This window comes from Anopheles coustani, chromosome 2, assembly GCF_943734705.1.
Source record: "Anopheles coustani chromosome 2, idAnoCousDA_361_x.2, whole genome shotgun sequence".
In the NCBI taxonomy this organism is placed as follows: domain Eukaryota; kingdom Metazoa; phylum Arthropoda; class Insecta; order Diptera; family Culicidae; genus Anopheles; species Anopheles coustani.
The window spans coordinates 55,030,735-55,051,077 of NC_071289.1; the positions used below are offsets into that span (position 1 = coordinate 55,030,735).

A 20,343-nucleotide genomic window follows, 5' to 3' on the forward strand; every position below is an offset into this window, starting at 1 on the left:
AACAACCACCACTTCTTGTCTCAATTTACAATGCAACGAGCTTTGACAGTACGAATGTCAGCTGTTTTTGTTGGAAAGTTACCAAGGTGCATAGATGAAGCAGGGAAGTGTCAGTGTACTATCACGATCGTGAATAATCACAACAGCACATCGGCTCAGTTTCCAAACAGTTGCAGTGTGGTAGTCCAATGATAATTACTTTTTTTAAGGATCTGATATTCAATCAACAAAAAATGACCGACCGCGGGGCTACGAAGGTAAGGTTTCATCGTAGTTTTCATTTACTGTTGCAGTTACTGTAGATTCTTGTCCCTAACCGGTAGATGGAATTCGCTGCCCAAATTCGTGGGGATGCATGTGTTGCTGCGATAAGAGAAACCTTACCAGAGGCAGAAATTGATGTGAAAAAAGGCAGCGTACTGATCGAAACCACCCTTCCCTGGCTGGAGGTTCACAAACGCATTGAGGCAACTGGACGACGAGCCGTACTAACGGGCTTCGGTGGTAAATATTACGCTTACGCTTACCGTACAACATTATCTATTATATTTAATTTCACCGTGTTACAGGACAGTCTGCTGTGGCAGAGGTAAACCACGGTAATGAGTCTACCAACGTACGTGGTGTAGTGCGATTTTGTACCCTTTCCAATGATTCCACGCAAAAAGGGGCCGTGGTAGATGGGACAATCGATGGTTTAACACGTAACGGACGCTATCAGCTGAACGTCCATGAGTGTGGGGATATTTCCGATGGATGTAACTCGGTGGGTGATATTTTTGACTCCAAACAGATTACCTCTGATGTTAATGGCAGGGCTACAATAAGATTCGTTAACGAGCAACTGGAAGTTAATGATTTAATTGGGCGCTCTGTTGTGATTACCGAGTCGGCAGGTGAACAACGCAGGCTCAGCTGCGGTATCATAGCTCGATCGGCGGGTATATTTCAAAACTATAAGAAAATCTGCGCCTGCGATGGGGTAACTATCTGGGATGAGCGAGACAAGTCTATTGCAGCAGAAAAAGAACGAGTAACAGAGCGATCATCTCTATAAAAGTGATATCATAAGATCATGAGATACAGGTCATACAAAAATAATTAAATCGGGTTTAACACACGTACGCTGTGAATGATTGTAAAGGGTGTGGTACTTCAATAAACACATTTTATTTAATGCCTACAAAATAGCTTCAATCATCTACTACTATCGTAACATCCGGCGATTTTAGCTGGGAAATATGCGCACGACATAGCTGCTTATAATTAACGACATAATCATTGCACTTTGCTGGTGCGGAAATTGCAATGGTGGAATGTACAGCTAAAATATCCAAACTGGTTTCCGATGAGAGTGTGCTGGTCAACATTTCCATCATGTTTATAAATTGCTCTTTTTTAATACTATAGGTCATTTCTCCGATTGTTTGCTTGTACCATTCAGAATAAGTCCCTAAAATACTTTCATTTGAAGAACAAATTTCTCTTGCAAACAGAAGCATCAATTGAAGTTTGCTTAAAAGTCCAGTATTCACGACCATACGAAATAGATCTTTCATCAACTCCTTTAAAGGAGTACTCTCCTTTTTGTTCATTCCAATTGTTCGCGATACTAGATTTAGTATGTATAAAATGTACCTTACTGAAAAAGAACTACAACTTCCGATTAATTCTTTAAAAATATTTACAATACTATTTTTATCCTCAATCAACTCAACAATCATGCCTCCTACAATTGTTTTGGACAACATTTCCATTTCACACCTCCACTGCTCCTGTTTTCCAATAGCAACATGAAGTTCCAAAAGATCTTGTTCGACTACAAGCATGTGAAGGTGTTCATTTTTCAATGCGATCATTTTTTCTTTTGATAAGTGATTTTTTAATGCCAGCAGATAATTTCGTGGAATTGCGTTAGGATTCTCCTTCAAATCTGCTATTAGGGTTCCAAAGCTCTCTTTGAGAATTTTTGTCAGCAGCTGCGAGTGTGGGGTTTCTGCAATCGATCGAAATAACAATCAGTGAGTTGTGGGAAAACATCCTGCGCACAATAATTTGTACCTTGATATGCAAATTGTATAATGTTAGCAAGAAGAACATATTCGGCTTCCAGTAGATCGTTCATGATTTGTTGCGTCAAATCGATTGACTCCAAGCTGAGGACAATGCATATAAATATGAGGCGCCTTTGAAGATGAAATTGAATCATACAACAAACTAACCTTAAGATGAACTCACTAGCAGTTAAAATATTTGCTTCTTGTAAAAGTCGTAACACGCGAGTACTACCAATATTCCACTCTTGTCTGAAGAATGCTTCCTTAACAATATACTGACAAAACAAAACCAACATTTAATAAAAGTAGCTGATACAGGTCATAGCAAGTTTCACCTTTTCCTTGAACCCCAAATATTTCAGTTGGCAGCGGAATTCCTCTTCATAAGGCAAATCCAACAATTCTATGCGGCGGTTTGTTTCCTACAAGAAATTGAAGCACTACAATGACAAATAAAGTTAGCGCTACGGATCTTACCTTTAATATATTACGAAGTACGCTATAACCCATTGTAATGTTATATTATCGCACTCTTATCGCAACGTCGTTGTTACTCTATCGCAGTGCAATGCACGATATTCGATTTTATTCATCACAGCTGATTCTGCTTTGTTTTGTAAACAAAAGCTGTATTACGGAAGCCGGTTTTGCTGCATTGGCGTTTGTCGTCAGTTCCAGTTCGGCGTTGCATCACTCGGGGTCCACACTACAGCGCGACGTCCCGTCACAAAACGCGACGTCGCTTGACAGCCGGCCGAACTCCATACAAAAAAAATGTCGCACAAATCGCGCTAGTGTAGAAACAGCGAAAAACGCTTCTTCTTCTTCTTTCGATATGCGAGTCGGGGTATATCCTCCTACGCTAAGTCGAACAATTTGTTCCCTTACACGTAATCAGAGGCGTACTGACTCTGTCCCGTCCTGAATGAAGGGGCCCTGGCTATATAAAGTGGCTATAAAAGCCATATGTCCACCCGCCGCCACGGGAGAATAATTCCTTCCGTTGTCAGGACACAAGAACTCGTGGTCCGCTTGATTGTCTCAAACGGCACGAGATGTGCGGCAGCTAGGATTTTTCTGACCTGAGCTCCAGCTCGGCGTCACCACGCGGTCGTGCCGTAACCTTACTTTTCCGCTAACCCTTTCAGGAAACTTATGCACTGCTAACATCCGCTCTGATGAACTACCGAACTAGAACTGAGCGAAAAACGCGACGTCGCGCTAGCTCTTGTCAAATGTCAATTCGAAACGTAAACAAACCGACAGCTGGACAAAATGTAAACAAACCGATTCACAAACCCAGTTCCAGTTCGGTAGTGAATCAGAGCGGAGGTTAGCAGTGCACAACTAGAAGTAGTTAGCGGAAAAGTAAGATTAGCTTGCGGCACGACCGCGTGGTCACGCCGAGCTGGAGCTCAGGTCAGACAAATCCTAGCTGCCGCACATCTCGTGCTGTTTGAGTCAATCAAGCGGACCACGAGTTTTTGTGTCCTGACAACGGAAGGAATTATCCCTCCCGTGGCGGCGGGTGGACATATGGCTTTTATAGCCGGTCCTAAAGGACGAGCCCCTTCATAGGAGTTCAGAGAAAGAGAAAAGAAGCGAGAAAAAGATTGTCGAATTTGGAGTTTAAATTAAAAATATAGAAATATGTATTTCGTGGAGATCACGACAATATTATCGTCCGGTTCGGAGAGCGATCCGGCCAAATCATCCAGAAATGGTCCGACCCCTCCTCTGGTTCGTGTTGGCAAACAGCGACCAAGGATCATAGCAGGCTCCTTCGATGTACGATGTGCAGCACCACTCCGCCATGGCCAGTGAAAACACGTAGAACGCGTTGATGTTCATTTTAAGCCGCTTCTTCCTCCTTGCCGAGACACTGATATGTGTCATGTAGAGGTGAAAGAGGCCACCCGGCTCAAAGCCTCTATAAAATATACCTACTACTACTACTGAAATGTGTGAAAAGCGCAGACAAATCAGCATCAGAAAGAACTCTCTGCTGTGGGTTCTTACACACGTACTTACTGTCTGGTGCGAGTTAACCCGGCCCCGATTAACCACCCCGAGTCGGTCGATCCAAGCGCTGCTATCGGACACTGGCCACCGATTCTATGTTACACCCGGTAACAACCGATGATCGCCGTCCAACACCACCGACCAACTATTAACGCTGAGTTGCAGTTCCGGCTAAGGGTCATCGTCTCATCCTGTTTCCTTTCCTGCCCTTTTCCTACCATGTTCCATGATGTTGTTTAAAAACTTGTTCTATAAACTTCACTCCGATTCCGACATCCAAACCCGTGAAAGCGTTATTATTAACTCGCGTTCCCGAACAAGTTGCTTCGATTTCATTAAAAAGAAAACAAATTTTGGCAATCGAAGCCACATTACGTTTCGTACGGCGATTGTGCCGGATACGCTTTGGTAGGTTATGAGGTGTAAATATAAAAAAGCCTACCAAAAATACACTTGAAAGGCGTTTTTATGGTAGGCATGCACACCTTTGGTAGGAAAGTGCAGCACGGTTCTCCTTGGGTAGTCCGGTTGAACGTCTACGTAGGTTGGTTAGGTTGAACGGGTGACGGTTAACGTAGGTATTTTTAGTCGTAGACTGGAAGGCTAAAAATACACCCGTTTCCACTTAGGGTGGAAGCGCACCCGCCTTCTGTGCAATGGCGCGCTATAACGGTGGAAACGCGAGTATCTACGGTGGTACGCGGCGCATGATGACTGATTCTCGCTTGCCTACTGTTGAAACGCGGACGCGGTCTGTTGGAGTGACGCAAATTTTGACGGCCGCACAAGATCTGTGAAGTGAGAGGTCTGCTCATACCATGGTATAGCAAAACCTGTCAAACTACCGCATAATCAATAAACTGACCTGCTTTAAATGATGATACTGTACGGATGCAAAGCAGTATTTGTTACAATATTTAAAAATATCTAATTTTCCACCCGCTAACTTTATTGAGAGCAATTATCACAGTACAGTATCATCATTTAAAGCAGGTCAGTATGTTGATTATGCGGTAGTTTGACAGGTTTTGCTATACCATGGTATGAGCAGACCTCTCACTTCACAGATCTTGTGCGGCCGTCAAAATTTGCGTCACTCCAACAGACCGCGTCCGCGTTTCAACAGTAGGCAAGCGAGATTCAGTCATCATGCGCCGCGTACCACCGTAGATACTCGCGTTTCCACCGTTATAGCGCGCCATTGCACAGAAGGCGGGCGCGCTTCCACCCTAAGTGGAAACGGGTGTAATAATGTCTGCTTGTTCCATACAAGTTCTCATTGTACATGCCCGGTTGACAGAAATTGACATTTGAGGGTATTATGATTGGGAGCGCGGAAACGATAAACTTCTCGACGCTGGCCCATACAAAAGGTAAACAACACTTTGAAAAAAGCGAAAAAATGGCTGGGCGTCTCGACGATCCAAAACGACGCCACCTGCGTGTCGAGACGATGCGCGGATACGAAACGACGCGCGTCGTTATCGTCGAGCAGTTTCAAGCACCTCCTGGTCGATGGATCTCTATAGACCGTATGTGTCCGAAGCATATGTGGGTTCTATGGATCTTGGTATTTATCAAGAACATGATAATTCAGGATGCACTTTTCATATCAACGTTGTGTTTAGACAAGTCACTTTGATTTATTTAGTCATTTAGCCATAGTATAAAACACACCAATAACTCGATCGTTTTGAAAATTGATTAAAAATCAAAGTGCTCGAAACTTGTTAAAAACTATATATTTATATACCTTGAAATACTTGTATAAATACCCAGGTTGCTATTCGAGCAAATATGCGGAAACTTTCGAGCAATAACACGGAACTGGATCATAATACCCTCAATTGTTGCTGGTACTATGTAGTTCCAGCAAGAGTCCCAGCAATCTGCCATGGAAAAACTTGCTGGTACTACATGACAGCTGCAAAAAATTTGAATTTTTGTCAACCGGGTGGGTTTCAAAATGCACAGGGTGCTTCACAGTTCCTTTGCTCGTTGGGACTCCTCTGTTGCAACCTGTACAAAAGTATAGGCGCCTTTGTCGCATCCTATCTAGAGTATATAGTAACCTTGGCAATATCTTGGCGATCGTTCCGTCACAACGTTTTGAACGAATACACCTGAATCCATAGCATCGGCTTTGACTATTGGGACTACGTGCCTACAAAACTGCAATGCACTTATCAATCGAAAGCGGAATGCCGTGCGGAGCAGATGGTTCAAGTGTGTTGTGCTGAATTGTGTAATGCGTGAATTGTGTTTATAGCACGAACTGGCCATCCGCTCGCAGAATATCGCTATCCTACTATTTGTGCTGCAAAATTGTGCAAACAGTAGCAGCCAGGAACAATTAGTGGTAGTGGTGTGTTGTGAAACGGGCGGCAATCTTGTGACCTCGTGCGCCACGACAGTGGTGTAACCAGTGTGTCTTGTGCAAGCAGACACCGGTAGCAAAAGGAAAATCTAGTAACTGGCTAGTAATTCGACACCGGAATCAGCATTAAACCGCGCCGTTTGCATCCTTGTACAAGATGGCCCACAGGATATTGGGCTGGTTGGCGCTTCTATCGTGCTACGGTTATGTCATAGCAGCCAAATGGGGTAAGAAAAACTCGCGACAAAATCGGTCGTCATTGAAGAGCGGATTGCCCGTGTCCTGCCAAAAGCCACAAACCTCCCCTTTTCCTAAAGTCCAAAAATAACCATTTTAGCATGACCACGTTGCGAAGAACAGTGAAGATAGATCTACCAAATCACAAGGTGTACTGTTATTTAATGTGTTTGCCACAATTGGATATTTGCATCCACCGTCCTTTTTCGATGCTTTTCTTTGAGCTTTCGTCTTGTTGTGTAACTTACCAAAACAGATAAATTTATTCGCAGCAAACGATACACAGTGGAAAACCATCGTGAGGAACGATAAGTTTTTTTGGAAAAAGAGGAAATCAGTCTTATAAAAAGATACTCCAATGAACAGTTAAAATGCAGCAATATAAGTAAGCAATTTTCAAATCTAGAAATGTGATAATTTTGGATTTTTAAATTGGGCATAATTCACCTCTTGATGGACATCTAATATTTATTGATACAGCAGAAATCCTAAAGCATAGCATGAGTTAGAAAATTAGTCGTCTCAATTAAACAACAGTCCATCAAATGCAAAAAAACGATTGAAAAGAGAAAGGATCGTGATCTGTCTTGGAGCAAAGCGATCGTGAGGCAATTTGTTTTTGCTTTAACCATACGATCGCTCTCGTTTGTGACATTTGATCTGTAACTGCACTAGATTATAATAAAATATTTCTTTAAAAAAACAAAAACTGTGTACGATCAACCTTAACTAAAACCGTTGTTGTTCACAATTTTTGCAAAATGTATTGTGACATAAACTCTGCGAATAACATCCACATCTGCCTTGATGATTCCATTTGGCTTCTCTCTAATAGTTTTTCCGCTCTTTTAGTGCTCCGTTTGATCGTATTTTCTTTCCAATTTGCTCCTTCTTTGGGAACAGTCAGTTCGCCGTGAGCGCGCACTTTGACCGGCAGATTTTGCAAAGGCCACCACAATTTTGGAAAGTTAAGACACCGGAGCCATTGAACGACTGTCTTGTGGTCACGTCCGCACCTCGGTTTTTTTTGCTTAATTCTCTTTGGTCTGTGGTCATTGAATTTTATTGGTTACCCCCGAATGAACCAAGTCAATGAATGATTGAAACATAGCCCAGATAAATTCCGCACAACCGAGCTCGGAAGAGTAGACCGCCGTTGGCTCACGCTTGCCTACGGTCTCCGGTCCTTGGTTGTACAGTTTTTGCTCGTTTGCTCTACAATAAATTTAATTGAACACCACATGCGTGTCAGTTAACTGTCGTGTGGTTTAAAACTATAAACGATCGCTCAACTGCTAGGCACTTAGTAAGAAAACTTTGGATTACCCATTTCAATCACCATCATTTTTGGAGTTGAGAAAATGTTTAAGAAAACCTAAGAACATTTTTGAGTAGAGCCGGAATGTTTTTGTTTGAAACAAAGACATTGTTACCACTGTCGAAAGATCCACGGTAAAACCAGATCATCCAGTCACGTGGTTATGATGTGAGAGGGGTTTACACTATTCCGTCCGAGGAATCCCCATTTTCACGCAATGCTTGTGAAAAAATACCCGACTCAAACTATTGTTTACTTTAATCCGACACTTCCTGGTTTAAAAAGTTAAACCTCGATTAGGTCTGACACTGCTGTTTGGACATGCCAAAGCTAAACCGTTGGATCTGCTGATGGTTGACGCGATTAATGGTGGTTAGTCCAATGGTTGGGTATAGATGGTTGTCGGAATGGTTTGTTTGCCAGCCAATCTCGATCCGACACCTCGGTGCTAAAGCATATTTGTTCTAATCAACTACGCATCTGACATTGGAGCACTACAGATTCAAGTACGTCTCAACTGTTGAAAAATGAAAACAATATGTTAGGTAAATGGCAAAAGGAAACTGAGAAAGATGAAAAATATACCTGAGGAGAATCCATCTTGACTTGCATAACATTGTTGTGAGAACTAGCCAAAATTTCGTTAAACTGATATGAATACACACACAATTCTACATAAGTAAACCTGTCGTTTCTTCGGCTCTTATCGAAAAAGCTGCTTTATAAGATAAGTCGTGCCACAACAACCTGCCAGGAGTTTTCTGCTGGATTCAACGTTCGCAGGCGATAAGAAATTGCGACTAACAAATTCGGTGATAATTATTTCGGTAGGTGTTAAGAAAAAAAATTGAACAAAAACAGAAATCATATTTTTTCCACTATACATATGCTGCTTTCAAAAGCGGTTTAATAAGATAATTCGTGTCATAACATCCGCCCGGGAGTTTTCTGCTAGAGCCACAAACGTTAGGAAATGGTAAATATTCGCCAAAAAAGATGTATAAAGAAAAACATTCGTTTAAAAGATAAGTCGAGTCGATAACTTCCCTAAAGTTTGCAGAGGAAAAATATTCACGGAAGTTTATAAATTGCTACTTTCAACATCGATGATAATTATCTAACGGAATCACATTCAAAAATAGTCAAGAACATTCTTCTACCGTAAAATGATAGCAAGAGAAACGACTTTTTTAACAATACGGGAACGCTCGTAATACCATAATAAGTAAAGAAGTGACTTTTTATTTCTGATGAGGAGGAAACGAGTGGGAGAGAGAAAATGTATGTTTTACCTTTCTCTAAAAGTAACCGTAAAAACAGATATTTTTTAAGAGAAAGGATGATCATCTATTTGCTTCCAAGTCTTTTTTTGCTCTTTGCTTATGCATTTCAATCCACAAACTTCAGAATTTTCATTTAATCAACATTAGGGATGATATTCTAAACTCTCAACCTTAGTTTGACGCCAATTTAGTGTGCAAAAAATTCGCTATAAACTAAACATACATTTTGCTGGAAAATATATTTAATGGAAAATGAAATGAAAATTCGATCCTTTTCCGTTTAATTATTTTTTTTTGCAACAAATAACTACACGATTCTAGAGCATGTAGAAATAGTATTTAAAAAAACGTAATAGGATTCTATCGTAAACCAACTGTATACTGTTCCCGTATGCTGGTGCTTTCTGCAGCGTAAAAAGTGTACTACGTTTTGAAACACGTTTCAAGGTCACCGGTTCATAGTCTGCTCCTTCAAACTTATTAAAGGACCAAGTTCAAACACCTTTGAGGCACTGTTTGTGAAGAGTCGATTAAAAAAATGTAAACAATACCTGCGGATAACACGTTTACGCTCACGCTACTGGCATGCTTGGCATGATCGGTATAGTGCTCTTGATTTCCTGTTTGATAGATCCGTTCTCTAGTTCTCAGGTGCTCGAACTTCCCAACCAGGAAGTCAAAAGCACAATCAATCTGCGTCGGTAGTAACGGGTTTTGCGGATTGGCCAAAACCATTTTTTTTTTCGTAAACGATCTGGCTCGAACGGATTCCCCCGGTGAGCTCTGTCACCTCTCCTCCGGGTATGCAGTGGTTTCCGTGCGAAACTGCAGCACGATTTGACCTCCCATCCGCGAACTACAACTACAATACGAGTTTCATTTCCGTTGTACCGTTTCCCTCGAGCCAATAGGTTTTAACTCCTTTAAGACCATAACAGATCTGCCGGCTTTATTGTGCGAGTTCAGTGGAAGAGTTTGGAGAACAAACCGTAATCAGGATGCTCGATCAATCGATCGGGCACCGTTCGTGGCACTGTTTTCCAGTTCATTCCATTCCGTTTCCTTTCAGTTTATATTATTTTCATGGGCAACACGGGGCTCCAGCCACGATCCGGTCTCGTTGGAACGTACTATGCGAGCCTCTTGCCTCGCGAATTGCAAATTATCGATAGGCCTTCCCGCGCACACCTCCGGGTTGTACACACATAAAGATGTGGTTGAGTGTGGTGTACGGTGGCGCTATGTTTGTTCATTCACGTTATTTGATTACTACGTCAAACGGTTTGCGAACGTTGTCGGGGGGGCATCACATGCCCCGCCGGGGATGATCTGACAAAATGACCGAGACGGAGGTACAAGTGGGAAGAGAAACCAAACGATCGCACCAACGCACCAAGTAGTGGTGTGTACGTGAGCAAACTTGGGCCACGCGGTCGGTGACGTACGTACGCACACCGCAGTTCCGTTTTATTTTTTTATGTTTGACCGATCTAAAATAGATCGTGAGAAAGATTGCAATATTTGTTTTTGTTTTTTTTCAACGCTTCTTCATCTTAGATCCTTTTGGTACAGGAAGTTGGTCACTAGCAAGGCTATGCCGAGCATGCCACGGACAGCAACGGCACGACGAATGGTGTCCATGACCCAACGAAAACCACAGCTCGGTTGGCGGAGGCACAACCGTGGACATTATCATCACGGTGGTTTTCGGATCGATCGAAAGCGAAAGTATCCAAACGAAGCCCACATTTGCTAAATGGCACTTTATCTATCCCAAAATGCTGATCCGTTGGACTTTAGTACAGAATCTGTTTCCAAAAATGATATGGGTTGCGAAAATATTTGCCATAACTAAGCGCGATTGCGGATGTTACGCAAGACCCATCGTAATGGGTTCTTCTGTGTTGCTCTACGTTTGTGGCGATTTAAAGTGTCGTGTATTTTCCGCAACCTCCGGAAAGCCCTTAGCGAACCGTATGGTGGTATGGTGTGTGACCCATACCAATGGTTTGAAGCGTACTGTCGACGTGCAAGTGCGATAACGCCCTGCGCGCGAAGATCAACTAAATTTCTGTCGATTTTTTTATTTTAGCTTGTTTCGCCGACGTGTCGTACGATGCGCAACGCACATATAGACACAATAATCCATTCACCACCATACGTCGTTGCATCGGTGTGTTATCACATGAATGGTTTGAAAATAACTAAAAAAAAAAGGTTTACAACCTACGAACCGAAACCGCATGAAGATTGTCCCCCAAATAAGGCTGCACGTAATAAAAAAATAATAAAAAAAAGGAGAACGGCGCGGCTGCGTGACGCACCTTTTCTCTGATTTCTAAGCACTGGCCACAGCTTACTGTTCATGCCGCAGCTCTAATCACGATCTAGTCCGTCGCTCTATCGGGTGTATCATGACGTGACTTTTCGGCGTTGTCGATTCGATCTTGCAGGGCGGATCCTCTGATGTACCTTATGTTATTTACAACATATGCGATAAAACTTCGGTTGCGAATTGAAGAAATCGATGCAACTAGTGTGCAGGCCAAATTTCGTTTCCCGCATCGTGCGATACGTAACGCTGCATCTCTTGTAAAACTAGAACTACACAACACGTATTGATGTTTTTTTTAATCAAATTTTAATTACCGGTTTTCGCGTATACAACATTACCTTTGTCTAGCACCATCCAAGTATTTTCGGTGCGATTTCCTTGACACAATCGTTTTGTTAAAATTCTTCAAATCAATCACTTTATCTCTGATATTTGCGCAATACATGCTTTGGTTTGGTCATGCCAATCTTTGTTATTAAATAACAGTCATTTTTAATTAATTTTAAATCTTCTATATTTGCTACTGGGGACAAGTTTCCACGGATGGGAGTTCAAAAATAAGTGCATAATATTAAGTAATATTTATTTCCGTGCAACATGTAACGTAGCTCCACTACTTTGCAAAGTAATCAGTACTGCTATACACTATATATATTTTTAAAAAATGTTTACCGAAGGTTATACAAAATTAAGTACACTTTCTCGGCAAAAGCTTGTCAATCTAGCAGCACCTGGGAGCTTCTTATCAATGATGATTCACAGTAACTGAATGTCAATGTCATTGGTCGATGATTTTTGTTTCGTAATGTAGGGAGTGATAAAAATCCACATGAGCATTTTTAAACAAGTCACTCATTGCACTCCAGGCGACCAGATTCCATCGCTTTTTAGCTGCATAAGGCGCATCGTTGACGCGTGTAGACCTTCATCAACAACACGTGTACTTTATTTCTTTTTTAAGATATCCCATGCATTTACCAACATCCATTTAGCCACTTCGTTATTTCAAAGAGATACTCCTCAAACCAGTGATAACAAAAAATACACGGTTATGAATGGGGGGCTCCCTGTTTAAAGAGCTGGAGTTGTTTTCAATCACCTGCTGTTTATTGCTTTTCTGGGTATTTTGTTATTGCGTATGATGTAGAACTTAAAAAAGGTACGCATTTTATCTAACAGAAATTCCAACGTTTGAAATAACAAAAAATCACCGATAAAGACTCAGCGTGGTGCCATAAGAACTAATCCTATAACTTTGAGAATACAGAACTCTGGTTTTTCCTACTTCATTTTTGTGCCTTTTTGCCAGGAAATTTATGACACTTTCAATCAACTCGAACATTAGTTACGCAGAATTAGCGGTATATCTTCAAAAATCTCACCTATCAAGAGGCACCGCTGGCACGCAGCTTTAAAAGATGGGGATAAATGCTTTGAAGAAATGTGCTGATTGTGGACACAACAGTCTCAAATGGCTTAGGGATGCAAGAAGTTTAGACACTGTGTTCAGAAAAACAAGGAATCGGGCAAATTCCTGCATAGGAACATAATTCGCAAGAGGAACCCACATGGTGCAGTAAATTGTTTAAGCATTTCGTGCCGATTTGCCATTTTTGCAAACGTTAGTATGTTGAATCTGGATACCTTGCCTTTTGTCTATGATGCTTTTGCTTTCAATCGTAATTGGAATCCTTTGTAAACTGTGGCGAATGCATAAAAAACTGCAACCCAAACTAAAAAAGGGTGGTTTGAAAAATATCAAATAAACGAATTCCATGCTGTACCCCAGCGATGTTTTCGGTTTGAGCTGCGTTGCTCGTCTCTACGTCCAAGGCGTCAAACGTGGCTTCTAATTGCAACAAGGTCCGGTTCTCCACTTCCCGCACACGATCGCTGCAAGCTGACCTGCCATGGCTCCCCTACACCCCACAAGCTCACCATGGCCATGCGCGATATTGTCGGCGTTCTGCGCTGCTTGCTGTTATTTTATTTTTTCTTTTCATTCGACACATAATTTGCACACTTAACTTCGAGGGACCTTAGCTTGAGCGAAACACACCGATGCACTTTGCCTGCGGGGTTTTGTGGCGCGACTTTATTACTGTTTCCAACTTCAGGAGGATTTTTTTTGGAAAGCTTGCAAAATCGAGCATGGCGATCTGATTTCTTATTATAGGTCATTTTGCTGCTTTTGATAACTTCGAAGTGTGAAGCTAATAGATGGATCACGGCAATAGCCGTCTCACACGCTCAGATAATTAGCTATGTTTAGCGGAGCTAACTTAGTTAAGCTAACTTAGTGATGACATTTATCATGTTGATGGTTTCATGTTTGATATTGAATCACTTTGCAGAATCAACTTATCTTATGTTTTACTTTATTATAAATATGATCGTGTATGGGGCGAGGACACACCGCGTCGAGGTCATGGGATCGAACCTAGAGGAACGCAGAAGAAGTTTTTTGCTATCAAATAATGTATATGAAACGGAAACCATCTTAACTATGTAACTGCAATTTAAATTTTAATAAAATCAAATACACTTCAACTGCAATAACTTCGGGCTTTATTTTCCATAATTGCAATATTATTCTGGTGCTGAAAAAAAGATGATGATGTCAATCTGTAGTTAACAGCATTGAGGAACATATAACTCCATGAAGCTGGATGTAGAAACATTTATGCTACGATGTACGTGTATCTATTGGCGTACGGTTTGTTTCGGGGGTTGCAGTTTAGGTATTACCTGAAATAATATGGCATCGTTTCGTCCATTATCTTATCGACCAGTTGCATCACAGTGCTCAGTAGATCCGTTTGTCCGGTTGGTCCTCCGATACATGCGGTCATGTTCGCGATCTTGCGTGCGCTGATAGCGATATGAAAAATAGAGGGAAATTTGTTTGTATCGTGTCGATTGCAAATTGATTGGTATCTCGTTGGAATCGTGTGCTAATATTTATCGTTTGTTTACTTTTTTCTTTTCCGCTTTTAGAGGCTGCGGTGACGACAGACAACGGCATTCTGTTTTTCGATTCAAACTGGCAGAAGATATCGTCTGCCGCCCATCAGTACACCCGCCTCTCGGCGTTTGCGTACGACGAGGTGCTCGGCAAGCTGTACTTTAGCGATCTTAATGATCCGGAGTATCGGGTCTGTGCGTTGGAATATGACGATCAGGGACACGAGAATCATAAGGTAACGAAGCTGTTGCCGTATTCTCCCGAAACCACCGCCATCGGTGGTATGGCCTTTGATCATCTAGAGAGAAAGCTGTACTGGACGGAGAAAACCACCCACAAGATTTATTCCATCGAGATCGATCCCCTGCTAGACGGAGCCGCCCGTCGAAACCAGGGCGAAGGCAATGTCACTTTCCCCTTGCCGCAAACAGTGGCCACCGTCGAGTTGGATGATGAGCTGGCCGGGATGGCTATCGACGAGTGCCGACGACACTTGTACTGGACCAACTCCTACTTAAGAAGATCCAACATCGTTCGGGCGGCAATGAATGGAAGCATCCTCAATACGCACGAGAAAGGTGTGTACCAGCCGCGGGGTATCACGATCGATCACTATCGCAATCGGCTCTACTGGGTGGAGAAAAAGTACGGCCGACGATACAACATCGAGAGTACTGATCTTGAAATAACCAATTTGACAACACTGATTTCTGACCTCGACCGGCATCCGGTGGACATCGCCGTCAGTAACGCGTTCGTGTACTGGACCGATCAGGAGAACAACGACATTTACGAAACGGCCAAGAACTCGTCACAGCAAACGCGCAGCGTCTATCACGGAGAGCATCCGTCCGCGGTGATTTTACGTGCGAACCTACTGCTGGAGCACCAGAAAAATAACCCAGACTGCGCCGGCGTGATCGAAAGCATTCTCGAGAAAATGGAAAAGCCCAAATCGAGTGACGACCTGCGCAAGAAGCAACAGCCCAGTGAACAGAATCAGGTGATCGTGTGCCTTAACAATGGGACGTTGAATCCCAACACGCGTTCCTGCATCTGCAAATCGACGTACACGGGCAAGTTCTGTGAGACCGATGTCTGCCAAAACCTCTGCCTGCATGGTCGCTGCGTCATGGGACGGGACAATCAACCGCGTTGCGAGTGCGAGTCCCCTTACGAGGGCACTCGTTGCGATCAGAAACCGTGCGATGGGTTCTGTCTGAATGGTGGGCTGTGCCAGTCAAAGAATGCGACCGAACGATCCTGTCAGTGCGATAACACCGACTTTACTGGACCCCGGTGTGAGATTCCCATCTGTAGCAAGGATTACTGCTTCCAAGGCGAGTGTTATGTGGACCAGGATAAGCAACCCAAGTGTCGCTGCCCCCCGGGCTACCGGGGAAAGCGGTGCGAGGAGAACAGCTGCAATAATCACTGCATGAACGGGGGCAACTGTACGCTTAACAACGAAACCGTGCCAGAATGCCAGTGTGGGGATGAGTTTACTGGCAAGCGCTGTGAGATACCGGTCCGCATCTGCGAGCATCCTCAGTGGAAACAGCAGTGCTTGGAGTAAGTTATATTCAATTAAGCATTGCATACCTAAGTGATGATCCATGTTGTTTCAACTATTATCTTTTTATCTCCTGTCGCTCATAAATTACCTTTCAATTTTTCGATGTTGCTCGGTGAATGGTGTGGGGCATGCTGTTGCCCCATTCTTGGATGATGTTTTGCATTCTAAACAACAACGACACTTCCACCAGGTGTCAGCGTTGGTTGAAACTCCATGACCCTATCAAACCGGATTTGTTTTGCTCGAAAATAACACCACAAAGCCTCGGCTGCTGGATTATCGTCGCGTCTTAGTTTTTTCTACCGGCTTCTCAGGGACAAATCGTAGGATAGCATTCAGCCGAAAAAAAAGGTGGACGTCCCAGACTTTCAATCAAATGAAAATACAAAACACCTTACTTATCAATCTACATCTGGTTTAACTGGTTCAGTGGCCGTTGCACTGTTCAAATGAGTTTTAACACGACGCAAATTAACAAATTTGTTTTTGTTTTCACTGTTACAATGTAGTTACTGCCTGAAGATGGAGAACGTTTGCGTACAATGTTGCAAAGATCTAAACAAGAGACTTCCACGAGTGGGCTAAATGTTCTGCTTAGGCTTTTAGTACGTTTATTTGTGATCATGGCCCGGGTCCAGTGCCTTTGATTAATGATTGTTTCTGACGATGTTGTTTTTGCTCTGTACTGTTTCCAAGCACCAACAGGTTACGTGTTTACGCAAAGTAGCACTGCCGAGTAGACGAATCAAAACAGGAAAAAACAATAAAAATCAAGATATATTGTTACTACATAGCGTAGGATTTGAAATGTTATACATATGACAGTAATGGTGTGAGAGTGAAAATTGGATTATAGTTAATGTACTTGAAGATTACCTTTGGAAAAAGTCGCTCCCTCAACATTGCAAAATTTATTACCGACGAATGAAACAATTCCCACGTTAAGTTCTTCTTGTACAAACAAAGCAGTCATTGGGAAATAATGAGCATACAGTACTGTATACGTATACTAATTTACTACAACACCTTCGAGAGGTTATTGCATTATGATGACTTGGAGGTCCGACAACATTACGCGAGTTGCCCCTTTAATGTTTTGGCGGTGTTTTGATCCAAGATCGGCGATATTTAGAACGAATTCAAAATATACACAATACACATCCACTTATAGTACGCCACCTACAAGCTTAAGAGATAAAGATAAGAGTTTCCTTCATGTTTTCCTCCCGAACTTCCCCTGTCGTTTATAAGTTGATCTTCACCCTGTTCTATTTCCATTTCTCGTGCAGCATTGTTAAAGCAAAAAACTCATCTGTTGTTTACTTTGTATTTATACTCCATCCCATTATCTTCCAGCACTACCAAAACATTGCCCCCGATGGAACCGAAAGTAACGTACTGTAAGGAATCGTTCAACCGAACGGTCGTATATACCTCGCTCTGTTTCACCGTGTCGTTCGTGTTGCTGCTCATTATCGTCCTTACCGTACACCGTATGATGAAACCGCCGAGACCACGCATCACCAAAAAGATGGTTGTCACACCGATGACCTCTCGTCCGCCGACGACGCAGTGCGAGATTACTATAGAGAACTGTTGCAACATGAACGTCTGCGAAACGGTACGCTACTATTGGAGTCTGACTGGAGCCAGCAAAAACAATTTGTGATATTAATCTGTTTGACATTTTGGCAATGGAATGCATATTGAAGATTGTAAAAGGTTTTTATTTTCCTTATTGTTCGGAACAATGACCTGGCTTTCCTTAATTTCACATTTAAAAGTTCTTCAGTAGAGATAACAATTAGTGGTACAATCATCGGCAAGTTTAAGTTATTATTTTATCGAACGCTTTGTCTGGAAATTCATAATGTTCCTTTAATGTATAAACATGGGTTGTTCGTCAAACTCCTTTTTATTTATATGCATGCGTATTGCGTGACAGAGTAATACTTAAAAGTTGAAGGTGTTGATAGCTGAACTTTATCGTAAATGGCAAGTTAGTCAGTGGTTAGCAATAGTCTATATCTGTTCCGTGTCTGACATTATAGTGAATTCATGAGTGTTTCTGAGGAATTGGTAGTTTTATCTTGAAGCAATAGTTTTGTTTTTGTGATCAATTTATCGCCAACACATTATTACAATATTTAAATTCTTCTGCCATTTCGATATTTCAACTGATTGATCTTAATGATTATGAATGTTTATTTTATTTCTCTGTACAGCCCTGTTTCGACACGAAGCTATTGAAAAATTCCCCAAAGAAGGATGACAAAGTATACCTGCTGGAAGACATCGAAGATGTGGGTGGCTCCTACCGAAAGCTACATAATTGCGACGATGGTAGTGAAAAGTTTAACGGCAGCGTTTGCAAATGAGACTTGCGGGAACTCATCGTTAACCTAATTGCCTTCCAACGCCACTGGCAGACTTTCTACGGTCGACCAAAGGCGCAAAAGTCTGAAGCCAGTGGAATTCTGAAGCGGAAAAACGATTGAATCGAACCGATCGACCGCCAACCCGATTTGTAGGAAGCCTCCCAGCGAACACGTCCCTCAAAGGTCGCTCGGAGCGCGAGAGAAGAGGCAAGATCGATAGTCGTAGTAAATGAATGCCGTACCGTTGCCGTGCAAATATTCCGCATGATAAATGTGCCTGCTTTTGGGCCACCGACTCGCGACCAGTTTTGCGCAGCACGTGGGCGATAAAGACAACCAACAACACACTGCCACGGAGATCATCTATAAGCTGCATTCGGTCCGCACTTGCCAATACACTGGGGTTGCGTTTCTAGATACAAAAGTTTGCGGGTTGGCCACTTTGCCGTGGCGTTACTTAATGGACAGGCAAATCAGCAACAAACACAGCCTTTAAATAGACCCTTTGCGCTGCTACAAGATTCAAGAGGGATATTTCGCTGGAAGTTATTTATTTTATGGAAAACGGGCGTATAATTTCATTTTTTCTCTTCAGCAATCGCTTCAGTTGAATTTGTCTTGAATTAGAAAAGTAGTACAAATAGTTTGCCTCACATCTTCCGTATGATAAATATCAATACAGGCTGGCGTAACCACATTCTCAGCGTACTTACGTACAGTGCAGTGTCTAAAATGACAGGTACCTAATCTTATCGCCACAAATGTGAGCGGTACGGCCACTATCCCAGCAAGTTCCTGTATATGTGTAATAAGCCATAGGAGATAGTTCATGCCTCATAATATGCCATAGCTTTCTACCATTCATTTTTGTTTCGTAGAATAATTTCACCTGAGGCTGCTACGTATGTACATGTGCACGCGTACATAAGCGGGGCGTCATCGAAGGGGTCAGTTTACTTAATCACCGGTAGAAGCCACGCAGCCAAGCTGCTCTGCCCTGCTCGTTCCTGACTGTCCGTTGCATGAAGCGTGTCGGTTGTACATTATCTAAACTTAAGCATACCTCTGCTCAAACAAAAGCAAGGTCCAAACCAAGCATATTTCATTACCTTTCCATGTGCACGCCCTGAACGGCTTTTTCGTTTTCGAAAGTCAGGAAAAATATTGTACTTCATCTCACCATTTGTTTCATTTGTTTCTGCGTACTACACATGTGTTTGGCTTCTCGTAATTTATTTACTTAATTTTTAGTTACCCATTTTGAAGCTTCCTGATGAAAATCTTTGCCGCATGTGTGATGTGTGTTTTCTAATGGCTGAAAACAGCTTTAGGCGAGTAACAACAACTGCACGGTCTCGAGTCCAAAAACATAGGGAAAACAAATGTAAACCGGTCTTCGAACCCTCAGCGAGGTGGTGTTGCGATCGGGCGGATACTTCGGTCATAAGTTGGGACGAAAATCAAACAACAGCAAAAAGCAAGAATGCCCTTAGACATGCAATGAAACAGATCTAACGCAAGGCATTGCCTCACTATTGGAATGTTTAGTTTATGGAATAGTGGTATAATGGAAACTTAAATGTTTACACTTGTAAAACGAAACCAACAAATGATCATATGAATTGTGATTCAGAAGGAGAAACCATAGGTCTAATATCCACATGAGAGTATGTGATATTAGATAAGTTTATAGTTCAAAATGAACAACTTTATAGGTGTACATTGAAGGGAAACGAAAAGCACTAGTAGCAATATTTTCAAAAAAGACTTATTTTAGAAAAAAAAAACCTTTATT

General features: G+C 42.2%; 3 protein-coding genes across 3 annotated transcripts; 2 read left to right on the forward strand and 1 right to left on the reverse strand.

Annotated features, from left to right (window-relative positions):
• The first annotated feature begins 129 nt into the window (after window positions 1-129).
• Window positions 130-1,182, forward strand: LOC131262778 (copper chaperone for superoxide dismutase). Its single transcript, XM_058264853.1, has 3 exons — window positions 130-257; window positions 324-504; window positions 570-1,182. The coding sequence occupies exons 1-3, from the start codon at window positions 189-191 to the stop codon at window positions 1,055-1,057; spliced, it is 738 nt and encodes a 245-aa protein (XP_058120836.1). The 5' UTR covers window positions 130-188; the 3' UTR covers window positions 1,058-1,182.
• LOC131262776 (uncharacterized) lies at window positions 1,138-2,622 on the reverse strand. The gene is made up of 5 exons (XM_058264850.1): window positions 2,535-2,622; window positions 2,393-2,479; window positions 2,223-2,332; window positions 2,062-2,156; window positions 1,138-1,996 (listed from the first exon to the last, which is right to left on the reverse strand). Exons 1-5 carry the CDS (start codon window positions 2,565-2,567, stop codon window positions 1,194-1,196), a joined length of 1,128 nt encoding a protein of 375 aa, XP_058120833.1. The 5' UTR covers window positions 2,568-2,622; the 3' UTR covers window positions 1,138-1,193.
• Window positions 2,623-6,286: 3,664 nt separating this feature from the next.
• On the forward strand, window positions 6,287-20,321 carry LOC131262773 (protein cueball). The gene is made up of 4 exons (XM_058264847.1): window positions 6,287-6,683; window positions 14,627-16,166; window positions 17,527-17,791; window positions 18,396-20,321. The coding sequence occupies exons 1-4, from the start codon at window positions 6,614-6,616 to the stop codon at window positions 18,546-18,548; spliced, it is 2,028 nt and encodes a 675-aa protein (XP_058120830.1). The 5' UTR covers window positions 6,287-6,613; the 3' UTR covers window positions 18,549-20,321.
• The last annotated feature ends 22 nt before the right edge of the window (window positions 20,322-20,343 follow it).

Bases quoted from the DNA above. Each gene is read 5' to 3' on its own strand.
- LOC131262778 (XM_058264853.1), top strand. From the start codon at position 189: ATGATAATTACTTTTTTTAAGGATCTGATATTCAATCAACAAAAAATG. The intron at 258-323 runs GTAAGGTTTCAT...CCTAACCGGTAG, and splicing joins CCGACCGCGGGGCTACGAAG to ATGGAATTCGCTGCCCAAAT. The intron at 505-569 runs GTAAATATTACG...ACCGTGTTACAG, and splicing joins CGTACTAACGGGCTTCGGTG to GACAGTCTGCTGTGGCAGAG.
- LOC131262776 (XM_058264850.1), bottom strand. From the start codon at position 2,567: ATGGGTTATAGCGTACTTCGTAATATATTAAAG. The intron at 2,480-2,534 runs GTAAGATCCGTA...AATTTCTTGTAG, and splicing joins TACTTCGTAATATATTAAAG to GAAACAAACCGCCGCATAGA. The intron at 2,157-2,222 runs GTTAGTTTGTTG...CATTGTCCTCAG, and splicing joins GCTAGTGAGTTCATCTTAAG to CTTGGAGTCAATCGATTTGA.
- LOC131262773 (XM_058264847.1), top strand. From the start codon at position 6,614: ATGGCCCACAGGATATTGGGCTGGTTGGCGCTTCTATCGTGCTACGGT. The intron at 6,684-14,626 runs GTAAGAAAAACT...TTCCGCTTTTAG, and splicing joins TGTCATAGCAGCCAAATGGG to AGGCTGCGGTGACGACAGAC. The intron at 16,167-17,526 runs GTAAGTTATATT...ATTATCTTCCAG, and splicing joins TGGAAACAGCAGTGCTTGGA to CACTACCAAAACATTGCCCC.